The 18,224-nt window shown below is 36.3% G+C and overlaps 1 protein-coding gene across 2 annotated transcripts in view; it reads right to left on the minus strand.

Moving 5' to 3' along the window:
* Window positions 1-15,750, minus strand: part of Galphao (G protein alpha o subunit) — a 571,293-nt gene extending 555,543 nt beyond the window's left edge. For both annotated transcript variants that reach the window (XM_069831369.1, XM_069831367.1), the window contains exon 1: window positions 15,154-15,750. In XM_069831369.1, coding sequence (XP_069687470.1) covers window positions 15,154-15,271 — 118 coding nt within the window. In that variant the 5' untranslated portion in view covers window positions 15,272-15,750. The remainder of the gene's footprint in view (window positions 1-15,153) is intronic.
* Between the last annotated feature and the right edge of the window lie 2,474 nt (window positions 15,751-18,224).

The following is an 18,224-nucleotide window of genomic DNA, read 5'->3' on the forward strand; positions in this document are numbered from 1 at the left end:
CAGGTGGTCCGCGGACCATAGTTTGAGAAACGCTGGTCTAATGAACATAAACCACTGCTTGCAAGGAACAATGGGTTACATAAGAACATTTATAGAAAATTAAATAAATAATATATTAAAAGTGAAAATAAACAAATACATGCATATATGACATTACTTTACATTCTCTGATAAGTACTGTATTATTATTATTATTATTATTATTATTATTATTATTATTATTATTATTATTATTATTATTGGTGTAACGGTTTATAGCTAACTGGTGGAATTGTCACCAGAAAAAGTTGGTATCCTGAAGAAATCTGCCTCAACTCCAACTCTGCCAGCTACAAATTTATTGCACTTGAATTCTCCGAAATCTGACTGAATTTCCAACGACGTCTCAGAAGGTTCCATAAAATGGATCGAAGAGACAGGCCTAGAATTCAGCGCTACGTACATCAAACTGATTTCCACTATCGACTGACCACGTTTCTAAAAGTGTCGCTTCAGTCACTTTAAAATTGGATACGATTACACAAGCAGTAAAGTAAGAGGGTTACGTTCTCGAAAGGGCGGCCGTATTATTATTAGCCACAATATTTGACGCTGGGTATGTTCTGTAGTGAACTACTCACCAAAACATCCTCCCACTCAGGGGTCAATGCTCTCTTGAATTTCTTCCAAATATAGACCTACTGTACGTGGTTATTTTTACTTTCCTTTTACACTCGCTAACGGTCGTAGCGTACGCATCGGTCAAAGCGTGGATTTGACGTTTCGTGAAGGCCACGTACGGTCAAATACCGCAGCGAAAATGGAAGTATATGTTAGCGACGTCTGTGGCCCAGAGCTAGCGAGCTGGTTTTCCATCCAGGCAGTCCAGGTTCGATCCCTGGTCTGAACGTAATGGAGTTTGTGGTAGATGAAACAGACATCAGAGGAATTTCTCGGGGTACTCCCGTCACTCTTTTTCATTGCACTAACACACTCCACCTTTCGCTCATGTCATCTATCATCTACGATAATTAAAAATAATGTAGTGTGCAGTCTGAGTAGCTATATGGATCCATTGTGGGTCTACCCCTTGGAAAGCCAGCCAGTCTGGTGATGTGGATAAAAGTGAGATGTAATGAGTGAGATTAAGTTTTGAACTAGCGGAGATTCAAGTCGCCTTTGATAATTCCATCGCGCAATGAACGTACTGTAGCCTACGTGGGTAAAACGGAGATTCCACGAATGCGATATATCTTTATGCAGTAGAGCGTCTCGTTTAGGCACAGTGATAACGTAAACTCAGTACAGGTAGTGTCTGGGGGGAGGACAAGAGGGATGCACAATATTTATAGCGTAGCATTAATTGAAATTATATTTTCCAAAAACACACAAAACAAAAGAACACAAATTCCATAACGTTATCATATACACATTTTAACAAAATGCAATTGTAACGTTGAAATAATTCAATAATAACAATTCAAATTTTGCTACTTATATGATGTTGCTTTCAAGCAGCATTTTTTACGGTTATGAATTTCATTCTCTGTATGGCTAACAAAATATCACAGTCTTCTGTGGCGGAATTAACAAAACTACAGTATATTGGTCTGAAGTGACAGAACTATTTCCTAAACATAATTATCCCTTCTCAAAGTTCAATTTATTCAGGTAGTACCTATATATATATATATATATATATATATATATATATATATATATATATATATATACACAGTGTGTATATAAACTGATGTCAAATATTTTAAGGATGTATTCCTAACAACGACAAAACACTGAAAAATCTTTCATATAAACACTCCTGTTGCAACTTTTTCTTTGGAATAGGTCATGAGATTTGTTTTCCTTTGATTGTCATCTTATTGGTCCCTATTTCTTACATCTAACAGAAGCCAGGTTTCTCAGATGATGAAGATATCTCTTGATGTTATCCACCGAATGTAATAACTTACCTACATGATTATGCTCCAGCTCACTTTATTATGAGAGTTTCTCGTCATTTGAATCGAAGTTTTCCGCAAAGATGGATTGGTCAAGGAGGATCCATTCAATGGCCTGCCCGATCGGCAGATTTAAATCCAATGTATTTTCATTTTGGGGGACATTTGAAGTTTACAGTTTATGCAACTCCTGTGCCTTATGTTGACGATTTTAGCGTAAACTAAATGGATTTGAACAAATACAAAACATTCCAGGCGTTTTTAACAGAGTAGGCCTACGTCAAAGCATGGAACGCAGGTTTACGGGATGCATCGGCGCAGGAGGAGGCCACTTCGAGCAATTTTTTAGCAAGTTGCTTAGTATCACTTTTACTATGAGCTTGTTTGTTACCAACAAAGTATCCTGAACAATATCATTTTCATGACCAAGTTTATATTAAATTATTCAAGTTTACTTCACAAGGAGCTTTCCTGAAAGCTAGATTTGTATAATACATACGTTACTCTAGGTACGTCAACAGAAAACCACAATTTCAAGTCACACAGAGTTTCTGTGCATTCGATGTGGGTTTCTGGCGTCTTGTCAGCCCATTCGAGTTATGTGGATATAAATAGAAAAGTTGAGACGGTGTCGGGTGAAATTCCTGGGTAACTCAATTGGTAAGAGCGTTGGTGCGCCGCTCAGCCAAAGGTCTCGGGATCGATACCTGGCCCCAGAACAATTTTTTCCCTAATATTTTACAACCTCTTAATCGGTAACTATTTCGAGTAGAATCGTGATTTTTTTCCATGTCGATAGAAAATATAATAAAGAAAAATTTATCTCTCTGGCGTATTTAAATAACGTGCACGGTTTTCGTGTAAATTTAATTTTTAAAACCCTCCAATTTCAGGCCACTGCACGATGTGACAAGTGGCAACGCCGAGGCAGAGAGCAGCTCACCTACCGAGACACACCGAGTTCGTTGACCTCGTACATCTGTATCACGAGTGGAATGTCAAACTTAATTTTCTAATTAACCGTGCATTTAATCACAAAACGTAATATAGGTTTTCTATTCATTTAAGTGTACCCTATCGTGAGTCCATTTCAATCTGAAAGGTTATTTCACTTCCAACGTGTATGTGCGTGCGTGCTTACGTGTGTATGCACACACACAGGGTATCTCACCTAACTCTGCGACCTCAAATATTTTCGAAATGAAACAAGATGTGAAAAATCTACTTGCGCAGGCATGTATCCATGTCAAGGGCTTACACAATGAGAGGGTACGCACAATCGAAAATCTTAAAACAATACCACTTTCAACTCAAAGTTACCTTTCTTTAAATGGAACATAGGCCTGTATGTTTTTTTTTCTATCGAACTAAAAACTAGAGGTACAATTACTGATAACGGAAGTGGTCTTAGTTTCTTAAACAAAATACTAGTGCCCTTTAGTTCAAAGAAACTTAACGTTTTTAAATTACATCCAGCAAGGAAAACATACTCACAAATAATACAGTAATCAGTAACGTCTTTTATGATGAAATTGTGTCACTAAGGCTGATGTTCAAAGTTACCACCGTTTGCATCAATACACTTGTGGAGATAGTGGACAAGAAAGCGTTGCACAGACAGAAGTGTTTCTGCAGATACTGCCGCACACGCCGCAGTAATACGCTGTTGAATATTCTCTAGTAGACTTCCTGATACAATCTATCTTTCACTGCACTCCAGAAAAAGAAGTCTAATGATGTCAAGTCGGGGGACCGAGCTGGCCATCTCACAGGATCACCACGTCCTATCCACCGATTTGGAAACGTTGCATCCACCACTTCTCTGCAAACATGTGCGAAGTTTGCGGGACACCCATCATGCTGAAATCACATTGGTAGACGAGTTTCTAATCCCATGTCCTCCATTAGAAAGGGTAGAGTGTCTTGAAGAAATGATGTGTGTTGCTGTCCGTTTAATGTTCGCTGATAAAAATAGAGACTTAAAATACGGTCGCCAATGTTATCGCACCAAACATTGATACTCCACTGCCGTTGATGAGCAACCTCGTGAAACCAGTGAGGATTTTATACGAAACAGTAGTGCATGTTTCTCTAATTCACTATCAATTATGAAGACAGCTTCAACCGTAAACAAAATATTACTACGGTATTTATCTGTTTAATACTGACAGACGTAGAGCAGACCAGATCAGGAGAGACTAGTACACTAAGAAGTGAAGCGTGCTGTACCGATATATTTGTTTAATGCATGCTTTTAGTACAGAGACATTGCAAGCAATGCTTGCTGTGTGTACAGTACTACACACTTTCCAGAACATCATAAACAATTTCTCCGTTGCCACCTTTTAAAAGTTTAGTTATTTCAGAAGGTACGAGGTTTAAAAAAGCGAAACCAATTATGTTAGGCTATCACTAATTATAAGTACAGTTTTCATTTCGCTAGAAAGAAATACTTGTTCCATTTAAAAAAGGTAACTAAGTTGATAATGATATTGTTTTAAGATTTTGGATTGTGCATACCCTCCCATTATGTGACCCCCTGACATGGCTGCGCAAGTAGAATTTTCACATCTTGTTTCATTTCGAAAATATCTGAGGTCGCAGGGTTAGGTGAGACACCTTTAAAAAGTTATAATCCAGTAGCTAATGATTTCACTTTAAAGTTTATTTCACAGGCAAATTTCACAGTCCTTGTAGACCGGGAAAGTACTGTAATATTTAATCTTTTAACATTTATTAAACATTATTTTTTTATTTTTTTTGTAAGGCAGTGCAAAATCGATCGTTTATGCCGAACTAAGCATTATGGTCTTACGAGTTCAGCAGACCAACCCGTTTGTTGTGCTATCATCATTTGTTTTCTTCCGTTTGAGTTCTCATTTTGTGAATAAGGGTCGCTTAACGAACGAAAACAATATTTTCATTAAACATTTGCACTAATATGATAATTTATCTGCTCGTCAAATTGTAAGGAACTACGCTCAGCGAGAATGGTCTGTTTCAAGTGTACAACGATTGATTAGCAAGATACGGAAACGATATCCCTCATGAGAGATTATTGCCTGAAAGATCGCATTTCTCAAGTTCTCTGATGGTTTCCGCTGGACTTTCAAACGAGATCCTAATCCTATGGACTATTTTGTATGGAGTTAACTACAAAAAACAGTTGACTACAAAACAAGAATTCGTAATATTGATCATTTAAGACAACGCCTTCTTGAATGTTGGGACTGACTTGATCAAAGACAGATATCCAGTGCTATTGGACAATGGAGATGACGCCTACAAATGGTTGTGCGGGAAAATGGCGGTCATATAGAGCATCATTTTTAATTCTGATTATTTGAAAAATCATTAATCGTTTATTAATTTTACCAACATTCAGTTTCTGCATTTTGAAGTAATAAATTGTCATCAAAAACCACATTTTTCGCATCATTGTGTATTGACCTCCATAATATTTTAATTGAGCCTCAAAACAACATAAACAGTCCTTCTCATCTTTAAAATCTACTCTTTCCAACATTGTATTCATTATAAATTAATGTTAGGTATTTCCGAAAATAGAGTATTTCTAATTCTGTGCCTTTTTTGGCCCACTGTATGTATGTATGTATATATATATATATATATATATATATATATATATATATATATATATATATATATATATATATATATGTATTTCTCCTGGAACTATATATATATATATATATATATATATATATATATATATATAGTTCCAGGAGAAATACTAGTAGTCAGAAAATACCGAAACTTCGGGTGGCAACGCCATGCTCTATAGGCAACTTCTCTGCCTTGTCCGTGTGGTACTGACCTACTCTCCAGGCGTATAGGCTCAGTGCTGCTGCGCATGAGAATGGGGAAGACAATCGAAATATAGTGCAGCTCTCAGCTTCGTTTAGTGAAAACGTGTAGGTATATGTGGTAAAATGAGCTTGAAAGAGTAGAGAGTTAACATTTAATTTTATGTTAAACTCGGTAAAACATTTACTGAGACTTTGGCACTCATGCGCCAAGCGTATGTAGAAGAAGCAATGCCTTGGACCCGAGTATATGAGTGGCACAAGCGCTTCAGAAGTGGCTTTCTTTCAACGGATGATGATCCACGTTCAGGAAGACCCAGATCGGGAAGAACGGAAGAAATGATAGCTCGAGTTGCACAAGAAATCAGACGAGACCGCAGACAGTCAACAGATGATGTGGCTACTTTGTTAGGCATTTCGCATGGTTCTGTGCAGTCCATTCTCCACAATGATTTGAAAATGGAACGTGTGTGTGAGCACGTTGTTCCAAGAAGCCTAGCAGATGAGCAGCGGGAACAGCGGCAACTGGTTAGTGGAGACCTGATTGGCAGGGTGGACCAGGATCCAACTCTCATGCACAGAGTGATCACGGTGACGAGACATGGTGTTTCCTTTACGACCCGCAGCCAAAGCGTAGTCTTCAACGTGGAAATCTCCCGGCTCACCACGGCAAAAGAGATTCCGTGCCGACCGATCAAAGGGGAAAGTAATGCTTGAAGTGTACTTCGATATCCAGGGTCTCGTACAAAAAATATGGTTTATTTAACGACGCTCGCAACTGCAGAGGTTATATCAGCGTCGCCAGTGTGCCGGAATTTTGTCCCGCAGGAGTTCTTTTACATGTCAGTAAATCTACTGACATGAACCTGTAGCCTTTAAATACACTTGAATGCCATCGACCTGGACCGAGATCGAACCTGCAACCTCGAGCATAGAAGGCCAGCGCTATACCAACTACGCTACCGAGGCCGACGGTCTCGTACATTTCGAGTTTATTCCTGAGTGTCGAACTGTCAGTAAGGAGGCGTATGTTGCAATTCTTCGAAGTCTTCGTGATGCAGTTCGATGAAGAAGACCCAACTTGTGGCAAGGACAGAATTGGGTTCTCCATCATGACAATGCCCCAGCACATCGGTCGCTCTTGGTCAGCGAATTCCTCGCACAACAGAAAATACCTGTCCACAGCCACCATATTCTCCAGATCTTGCTCCAGCAGATTTCTACTTATTTCCAAAGGTCAAATCGCTACTCAATTGACGACGGTTTGCGTCAGCCGAAGAGGTGAAAATTCATGCGAAAAGCGTTCTGCGGGAAGTGACCAAAGATGGGCTGCAGGAATGTTTCGAGAAGTGGTATGGACGCTGGCATAAGTGTGTCACTGCCCAGGGGGGGGGGTACTTTGAAGGCGGTGTTGTGTAAATGGTTATATACCATCTGCAACAAAGATAACTACACATGTTCGCAGAGTCTATACGCCTGGAGAGTCGGTCACATACCACATGGACAAGGCAGAGAAGTTGCCTATAGAGCACGGCGTTGCCACCCGAAGTTCCGATACTTTCTGACTCTACTAGTATATCAGGATAATGTAACGTTTGGGTTAAAATACATCGATTTAACCCTTTATATCTGTCTAACGGTTAGAGCATTCTGTGTGTTTTATTTTGTTTCTTTACTTATCGTTTGTAAAAAGAAAAAATCACGTCCTTATAAAGTCGTCTTCCTGAACTCTATACTGAGCGCATTTCGAACTGGCAGATCAAGGTCACGCACAAACCACGCACGAGTCACTGAACTGTGAACTGAAGCAGTGGTAATCCCAGCTGTCCCAACTGACTTCAGTTGAGGAGAATGGTCCAGGATTGGGGGTAAGCACACGTGACAAATGCAGTCCATTTCTTGACCTTGGTCCGCCAGTTCGAAATGCCTGAGTATAGTCTGACCAGCGGTCGCATAAACATGAACTTGAATAGCTTAACACTTTTCCTGCAGCCATGGTACTGTACATGAAATCGATAAGAAGGATAACCTCAGTAATTTGTTTGGTGTAATTATTTTATTTCCTTACCGAGTTTGTGCTAAATATGAAATGTATTAAACCAGCACAAGATACGGAATTTTCAATAATGTATTGTTCTAGAACGTAGAAATGTCTATAATGCCTCTCTTTATTTAAAAGTTCGCCAACAACTACTATTGGCAACGATATAAACGCTTATTAAATTCGTTGGATGTCAGACAGTCTCCGATATTACTCAGTAAGGAATTCCAAAGTCGAGGAATAATTACACTGAAAGAAGAGTATGAGAATGTTCGGTGGGAGAGTATGTATGGTATTGAAGAGACGTATGTTTATATTATGGTGGGTGGATGAATTATGAAAGCGATGTAGGAATACCATGGGATGTAAATATATACAAAACAATAGGGACTACTTCTTCCAACCTCAAGCAGATCAAAACCAGTGACATCAAGATTCTACTATGGAAATTCTCAATCCAGAAGAACTTCTTACTGCAGATAATAAAGTTGACAGATTTTTCACTCAAGAGGCGAACCTAATATCTGATAAACTAAAATACTTAAAATTCATTGCGTTTAGCCTCCATTACATTTTTAGCCAAAAAGAGAAAGTAGTGAATTTTTTTTTCTCCGTCCAATATCAGCGATAATTAATTAATAAAAAATCTTAATAGTACTGTCTTAATTATAGTCACAGTCTAGTTGAAATCTAGACAGATAAGTTTTGCAATATAGTCTACTAGCGCAAAACAATTTTAATATCAATATTTAATACAAGACAGAAATATTCATGGAGCATTGTTGAATGTCATGAATTCACTACAGAACAGAAGACGTGAGAAATTAGATACTTCTTTAATTTGGCCCTAAACAATCTTAAGTTTTGAGTTCAATTTTTTATATCCATAGGGAGGCTATTAAAAAATGTTACTGCCATATAACGCATTTCTTTTTGATAGCATGATAAATTTGCCAATGGAGTATGAAAGTCATTTTGACGCATATTTATGCTATGAACTGTTGCATTAGTTACAAAGTTTTCACGATTACATACGAGGATGTTTATAAATAAAAAAAAATACACTGACAAGCCATGGGTATTATTTGTGATTTTTTTTAAATGGTCCTACACGATTCCTTAGATTTGGCACCTACTATTATTCTAATTACTCTTTTTGTACTAGGAATGTTCTGTTATTATCTGTACAATTTCCCCAGAATATTATTCCAAAACTCATTATCGAGTGGAAGTATGCAAAGTATATTGTTTTTAAAGTACTGATATTTACTATCTCTTGCATAAATCTAATAGGCCTAGCAAAACATGCTGAATTTAGTTGGGGGTAATTTATTTAATATGATTTTTATTTTTCAATTTAACACAATATCGATTTGTAAGCCAAGAAATTTTGTTGTTTTGCTGTTGTTTCTATTTGGGACCTATACGGTGATCTGAATGGGGATCTTACTTCTCCTGACATCATGCATAAAAATATTGGCGAGTCACGTAGCAGAAAATTATAACCTTTTAACATAGGCACCATATCTGTAGATTATGGTGGTTATATCACCTATACGCAGTCCTCAAACTGTTTGCAAGATCACAGCTTCCATTGTTCAGTGAGTCCATATGACCTAGCCCGGAAGACTATTGGACAACTCAACCAACCACATCCCCTCTTCACCACTTAGGGAATGCTTATGCATACCATGACAGGTCAGCAAGCTGAAATGTCATTTCCTCCATTTTTGATGGAAAAGTTATACCACAGTCTAGTACATACAGTCACGAAGCTCAATACGTAGGGAATATGCATCCATAGATAGTTGCTAACCACTAGGATCGCTACTGTCCCTCATCATAGACAATGCGAAATGGTACCGGCATAGTCTATTGTTCCTAGTACTCTCATCACCTCAAGCTTCATGACTGTATATACTAGACTGTGGTTATACCCCAGAGCCTCGTTTGTTTAAAAACAGGTTGCACCACGGGAAGGTGAGGATGGGAATTGAGTAGGAGAGGTTATGGAAGGCACTTCACTACTCTTTGCAACCCAGTACAATTATAAAACTTAACAAAACAAATACACTAAGCTTAAAAAACAGCTTAAGGAGGGAAAGATTTTCACAAAAATGTGTAAAATTATTAGTACAAATTATAAAACTTAGCAGAATCAGTACGCTAACAAAAACTGTTTAATGAGAGAAAATTTTTCAGAAAAATGTTATAATTATGTCAGTACAAATTACAATCTTCGTTCCAAAATATGATACAGTAACAAATAAAACAAATTTTATTATTGCGCATATGCGGACGAAATGTTTCGCAGTGTGGTATTCTGTTCAGTAGTGAAGGGACTGTTAGACAGTGCAGTTGTGAATGTTTCTAATCTTCTGCAGTGCATCAAACTATAATATTTAAATAGTTCATTATGAACAGAAATCAAATGGACACCTGTGGTATTTCTATTGCAGAAAACGTAACACCAATCCAGTCAATTTTGAATAGAACATCTAAGGCTCAACAATCGTACAAAAACGGGTTGTAATTTATTGCAGTTTTTATGTTAATTTGCCTCTCTCTAAACAATGTTTGTTTTTTCTTTTACTAATTTGACTTCACACAGAATGAAATGTATCTAATTTTTATGTTTTTCTTAAGTTAATTTATCAAACAAATAAGTATCTAGAAGATGTATTGAAGTTACATTATATTACTGAGAACTTTAACATATTTTGGAACAGAATTAATGACATCTTTCTATACCATATTTTGAAACAAAAGGAGTATAAAACTTAGCAAAATCAGTAAGATAAAAAAAAGTTTAATAAAGGTAACATTTTCAGATTTAAAACTGTCCTAAAAATTTTCCATCACTAGTTGCAGGAGTCGGTGACTTGCATTCAAATAATAATAATAATAATAATAATAATAATAATAATAATAATAATAATAATAATAATAATAATAATGTTCAGCAGTGAAAATTACATAATGGAATTCATAGATTACTGTGAGGGCTTTACAAATTTTATTATTATTATTATTATTATTATTATTATTATTATTATTATTATTATTATTATTATTATTATTAACTTGAAAAAAGCACTCGTCTGTTCGTCTGTGACGAGTGAAAATTTTTTACTAGAGTGAAAAAAAAAATGCTGATTTCTTTTTATTCTTTCCGTAGTTCGACTATACTGAATAGTGACATTTTTGCCTGACTGGTGAGCCATCATAAACTTTGTAAAGCCCTCACAGTAATCTATGAATTCCATTATGTAATTTTCACTGCTGAACAGGGTGTTACAGTGTGTCAATTTTCTATTAAACAAATCTCGCCAATCACAATTTATGCAACTTATCACGTGTTCAATCTGTGAAGTCTTGTATTTATATATTTTATAACAGAACGTTTTCATTCGGTGTAATTTTACACTTTATGTTCCAAGCACATATCTGAATCTGTATTGTATTGTTAAATCTCCAAGTATGTGGAGCACTATTTTACAAAAAGTATACTAGAGCTATAGTTGTCTAGCGCTGTGGAGTAACGGTCAGCATGTCTGACCGCGAACAAGCTGGCCCGGATTCAAATCCTGGTTGAGTCAAGTTATCTTTTTTTTTTCCAAATTCAAATTCAAATTTATTCAGAATTTACATTTGAAATTATACGTTTGAATAGATACCCGAAATGAGCATGTGTTCGTGCTCGGGTACAGTTCAGTAGAGTCTACATAAATTTTACAGACATTAATAACAGTGTTGATGATAGGAATAATAGTAATAACAGTAGTTAATTAATAAGAATGATAGTAATAATAGAATAACAGTGACAGAGATAATACAAAGTAAGTAATACAAATTAATTAATAATAATAAAATAAAAATATTAACAATAATAAAATAATAACTAAGATTGATAAAATAAAATATAAAACCACTAGCGAGAGTTAACGCAACTTACACAAGCATATAAGTTAATAACAAAAAAATAAAAATAATAATAACGAACTCGAAATCAACAAAAAAAAAGGTTGGGTTTTTTTCCGCGATTTTCCCTCAACCAATTGAAGCAGAATTTCTGGGCAACTTTTGGCTTTCGACCTCGGACTCATTTCGCCATCATTAATTCACATATCATCATCGTCGTCGTCATCCATACCATAGCTGGGTTAAGTTAACGGTGCGGCGTGTTGTACTTTTACAAGAACGCCATTCGACCACACCATTTAAAAATATTTTACAAGTTCTACAAGACGGCATCTTTTTTTTTTTTTAGTATGTAAAGCATTGTTTTTGTACTACATCTAACAATGGGATCTTAAACATTCATTCAAATGGATATTCGCATATAAATGTTTGAACTATTTACATTCTTCACATACTGCAACTTCAAGAGCTATACTTGTCATTATTTCAAAAACTCAATAGGCTTAATTCAACCAATATATCATCTTCGCACAATTCATTACCATGACTACTAACTCGTGCATAAAACAATCTTTCAAATTTGACTTATTTGACGTGCATAAAATATCAATTGGCGTAAACAGCGTTGGCTTATTTAATTCTCCGCTACTACAGTATTTTTATAATTACGTAATGTCTCACAATTTTAGCTTCTTCATTAAATGCATCTAGGATTACTGTACATTCACCAAAAACTTCCAGCGTCTACTCTCATGCTAGCATTAAGCTGCACCTATACGGCGCATACTCATGCAATCTGGGAAGAATATTGAAAGAATCAAGTTTAAAACGAGCGTTCAATTAAGATGCATGTAAATTCTGTGTCTACATGGTGCGCCGTTTTGAACGTCATCTTCATTACGTAAATATATTAATTTTTATTAAATACCAATCTTACATTCATTGCTTGAATGCGTAAAGTTGGAAGAAAAGTTGAATCGTGTATATGCACCTTCACGGTATTAAACAAGTTTGAAGAATTAGGTAAACTATCTTCGTATTCGCGTAAAAAAGTGGAAATTATCTTTGATTTACAGCGGCTCTCTACCTCCCTCCCACTCTCTCTGGCAGGCACTCTCACTCTCTCTCTCTCTCTCTCACAACACGTGTATTATCGACTTGTCTCTCACCCTCATTTCAACTTCCTTTCTCTGTCCAGTAGATTAGAGTGGAATCAAATGCCTATCCAACTTTTTCTTGTTTGTCTTGACCTACGCTATAATGACCGGGCTATTTCGTCTGTTCCATCCTCACTCTGAAAGCACTATTTTGAATCAACACTTCGTAGGCATTTGCAAGCAAATAGGTTGATTTCGAGATCGTTATTTTTTTTTTCTTGTTATTATATGCTTGTGTAAGTTGCGTTAACTCTCGCTGGTAGTTTTATATTTTATTTTATCCATCTTAGTTATTATTTTATTATTGTTAATATTTTTATTTTATTATTAATTAATTTGTATTACTAACTTTGTATTATCTCCGTCACTGTTATTCTATTATTACTACCATTCTTATTAATTAACTATTATTATTGTTACTATTATTTCTATCATCAATACTATACGGTACAGCATCGCGCAAGACATCTCAATCAACACAGGAGAGATAAGAACAAATACGCAGTTCTACAGAAGACAAATATCCATTCCCCTGCTGGAAACCTAGCTCTCCAGTAGAGCTTACGATCTCAGATAGCCTATGTATTTCTTGTTACAAGCTAAGAGCGAGATTAAGATATCAGTCAAATACGGCAAGTTAGAGAATTGTGTGGTTTTAGTGAGTTATTACTTTTTACCTAAATAATTAGTATAAAAAGAGATTTGTTAGTAGGCTATATCTACCTCAAAATACATTTCAACATTTATTTCTGAAATTAGCCTACAAGTTACTCCAATTTTCCGTAATTCTCTAAGAACAACAAACAGCAATTCAAACTTTTCTATTAAAAAATCTAAACATTAGCACGATAAACTTTGCTTTTACTCATTCACGCTTTTGAAATATCAAATACAACGACCAACTTGCCTAGGCCTAAATATCGTATTCAATGGCAGCATTAGAGTGGCTTTGTATTTGCATCTATGAGGCCTACAATCCTACATTTAACGATACAAATAACATTCATCGTCTCCAAATTTGTACTTTCGGTGACATTTATATGTTCAACATGAATAAGGCTGGGGTTTATAGGTATGTGCTGTATATAGTTAATCCATAAATGTACAGACCATCATCCCTTGTAACCAGGCCCGGAAATAGAGACCCAGGGTCTCTAGGCAGTTCACAGAGTCGGGCCATCCTTTTTGAAAATTTGACAAAAAATAAACAACAAATACCACTACTAAGTTAGGCCTATTATTATCATTATCATTATTATTATTATTATTATTATCATCCCTGGCCGGGGCTCCCTTTGAGGTTGGGCCCTAGGCAGAGGTTCGCCGCTGCTTGTAATATTTGAGCAATTTTACATTCAAAGAAAAGTAACGACAGTAAAGTGTGTCTTATAATTTATAACAAGAATAGGGGCCGTTTAACTTTCCAGCTGCTAGCCTATCTAGTATTGTATCTACATAACATTTAGCCTACATAAAACGATAGATCAAGCACATAGTTTTAAAATGTCAGACATTCCATTATGAAGTCAGCGTTTGCCTAGATCACGTTTCTTGCTTTTATTTTGTATTTTTACTATAGATTGGGGACAATGTTGTAAATAGAATTATAAGAAACTGTACCTAGTATTGTCACAATGATATTTAATATTCTCTAAAGAAAATGCAATGCAACTTTCAAAATACTGCCGCTCTAACTAGCCAGAAGTTAATTAAATTTCATCTTCATACAATGACAATAAACGAAAAAGAAAAGAAATGATTAAAATTGTAAGTTAAGACTTTGACAGATACAAAACTGCAGTCTGTGAGGAATCAACGACGGTTAAGTAACACCCTATATAATACGTTACTCTGTTTCATTTATTGTATACTTGTACCACACATACATGATCTCGAGTTAAACGCTACATTTTGCATAGGCCTATGGTTACACTAAACATGTTGAAGTAGACCCATTCAACTCAGGGCTAAGAAAGCAACACACGTTACGGATTTCCGTGTCACTTGAGATTTCACTGTCCCCTCCACTAGACTCAGACACTCCCTAAAGAATAGAGAACACTGCTGCTGGGAAGTCACGCCCAACAGTCAATCTCTCCACTTGGCATAATAAATAAGCAAATTATATTTCACAGAAAATTAACAACACTTCGGGAGCTAAGCCACATACACGCCTTATTAATGTATTTGTGAAATCACATACGGAAAATGACCAGAGCTCAGAGTAGGCCTACTGCTTATTTTTACGTAATCATAAATGTACTCACCTAGCAATAGTAGTTTTATATCCTTAGCTGCCTGTATTCCATCTTCCTTCAGGTTCTTTTCTATCTGTTTGCTGCGGGCGAGAGCTGCCCGCTCCTCGGCAGACATTGCACACCCCATCCTGCGCCCTGCCTCTTTGACAAACGTGACGCCGGTTAGGAATCCGTGGTCCAGCACTAAATTATTTCTTTCGCGGGTATCGCTCGGGCCTGCCGAGTGAAAGATTAGCAACACCGAAAATTTTCTTGTCAACGAGTCCAATATTCTGCAACTTTACAAGCGGCCCAGAAAATATGATTGATCGGTTCGGCTTTCCTAGATCTACACACACCCATACGATTATTTAATTCCTTTTTCTCTCACTGGCTCACTGCAGGAATCGTTAATACGCTTTCAAAACACACATAACACTATACACATTGACACCACATGCTACACTTGTCCTTTGCAAACCACATATGCCACAAAATGCTCCTCTCTCAGCTGGACCAGCCCAGCACACCGCTGCCGGCTGCAGACATGGGGCAGATTCACCCGAGTGTTCAGCCCTCTCTTGCAACACTAACAGACCACCGCGCCCTCTCTCAACGGCACGCTCAAATGATTCCTCACACTCGCGCGCGCGCAGTCATACACATTTTTTTTTTCTGGTGCTTTTGGCTGTGTAGGTCAATCAACTAGTCTCATAATGTCTGTGTACAGTCATCGTTGTGCTTCATATCTCGATTTAAGTTATTTTTATGAAGACGGATTAAATTCATAATTGAGAACGCAATAATATTGCAAAATGTAACCCACGCGAAACTGACATACCATATAATACACTTTGGAAAACATCCTACATGCAACCAGGGTTTCAAAGATATTGAAAACAAGAAGAAAGCGCAATAAAAACGCAATGAAACCGTGTCTTCCTATAAAATAAGTGTACAATAAAATCTTGTTCTTCCTGAAAATAGCAGTATTGTATTTTATGCACTGAATAGAAACTACTACCGGTTAACCACTGCTACCTTTCATTTCATTTCTACTATTATTACAGTTCGACAGCTTCCAAATAGGCCACTATTTTTCCGAGCGAGCAAACGGAGCACAACTGTAATAAATGATGAAAACGCGATTATAGTGTCGTAATAATCAACGTATTATGCTTCTTTGTTAATATTTGCTACATTGTTGTATCCATTACATCAATTAGCCTATGTAATTATTGTGTCACTGTAAGACTTCATCAATAACGCGTTGTCAGACTCTAGATTTTTCGTTAATCATAATAGGCCTAATATTTTCTGTCACATCAAATTATAGGCCTAAAAGCGAGAATTATTTACAGCCAAATCATTGATTTTTTTATGCAAGACTCGATTTATTTTTATATTTATATTCATGTCATTAAAATATTTAAAAATCAATTCCATAAGTGGTACAGTTTCATTGTCACTTCATAAAACTTTAAAAACTAATGGCGTGTACTTGACTATTCGTCAGTATAAAATAAAACTTGAACTCCATCTTTTGGCACGAATGTATTTCGTGTCAACAAAATGCCCTGTAGCCAACTACAGCAGTCTATTTCACAGATAATACACCAAAACCTTGTGAGCACACATGCGCTATCTATAGACGCATACTACAACCTGTTGTTCAGCTTTCAATTTCATCAACATCCAATAGATGTCTCTCTTGTACATTCAGCTAAAACGTCGTCAAATGAAAAAAGAGATGATCTCGAACTTTGCAGTTTTATATCGCTATTATTTTTTTAATTGCGAAATAAATGGGATCATACATTCTACCTATTCATTCAGTCATAGTTTTTTGCCCAAGAGCAGGTCTTTCACTGCAAACCTAGCATTCTCCAAGCTTCCCTATTTTTCGTCTTTCATCTCTATAGTCTCCGCATAAGATTATTTTTTAAGCATAACATTTATTTTAAGTATTAGGTCACAAAGACCCTTGTCTACAGCAAAAGATCTAATTACATAAAAGCGTTATCAATCATCTGATACCTTCTTCTGCCCGAACTTTTCTCCCGTTCATCCTTCAGTAGGAAGTTTCTGCTTAGCCAGTGACCCAGACAATTTCTTTTTCTCTTCCTGAACAATTTCAGTACCTATTACTCTTTGTGGGCCCATTCTTTCTAGCACAGCTTCTTTTCTTATTTTGTCTGTCCATTTCCACGTTCAATTCTTCTCCACATCCACATTTCAAATGTTTCTATTCGCTTCTCTTCACTTCGTCATGATGTCCATGTTTCTACCCCATACAATACCTACATACAAAGCACTTCACTAGTCTCTTTCGTAGCCCTTTTTGCAGAGGGCTGCCAAGATGCTCCTTTTTCCTACTAAAAGCTTCCTTTGCCATTGCTATCCTCCTTTTTGACTTCCTGGAGCACGTCATGTTATTACTTCCAGCACACCGCACTTATTCTACAGATATTGAAATGTAATATTGAAACCACCTTTTCATGATATATTTTTATAAATTAATCGTTCTTCAAGCACCTTTCACAATAATTAGGCCTATACTTACATTAAAGTTAAAGAACAGTTATAGCAAACAACATTCCATGTAGAGGTCTCTGTCTCTACTTACCAATTTTTTTCTTCATTCTTATTGCCCCAACACTCCAACTTTACGGTACAATTGGCAATAGGCTCGTATTAATATACTTTAAATTTCAATTTATGTAGCTAAACCATTTTCTTGTGAGGCATTTAAATGTTACTGTTTAACATTCTTTGTCTTTGGCAACCTCACCTAGCTGAGTAAGATTAAACAGCTTTGCAAGCTCCAGCATCATATCCAATTTTTTAAATACAAATACGGTAGATTTATTTGCGATACAAGTCATTACTACAAATACAAACATATAATAAAGAATAACACAAATGCACAGGAAGGTAATAGTAAGAAAACTACAATAATATAACAAATAATACAATATATTTATACAATTATTGTATTATTAAATTATGGCTGGGTCACACCTGAAAAAGCAAGATGTACTCTTTTCTTTTTCGCCAGACTCCAACTTCTAAACCTTTGTTGCATTTCTTTGCTAATTTCC

Source organism: Periplaneta americana, chromosome 7 (genome assembly GCF_040183065.1).
Source record: "Periplaneta americana isolate PAMFEO1 chromosome 7, P.americana_PAMFEO1_priV1, whole genome shotgun sequence".
Classification (NCBI taxonomy): domain Eukaryota; kingdom Metazoa; phylum Arthropoda; class Insecta; order Blattodea; family Blattidae; genus Periplaneta; species Periplaneta americana.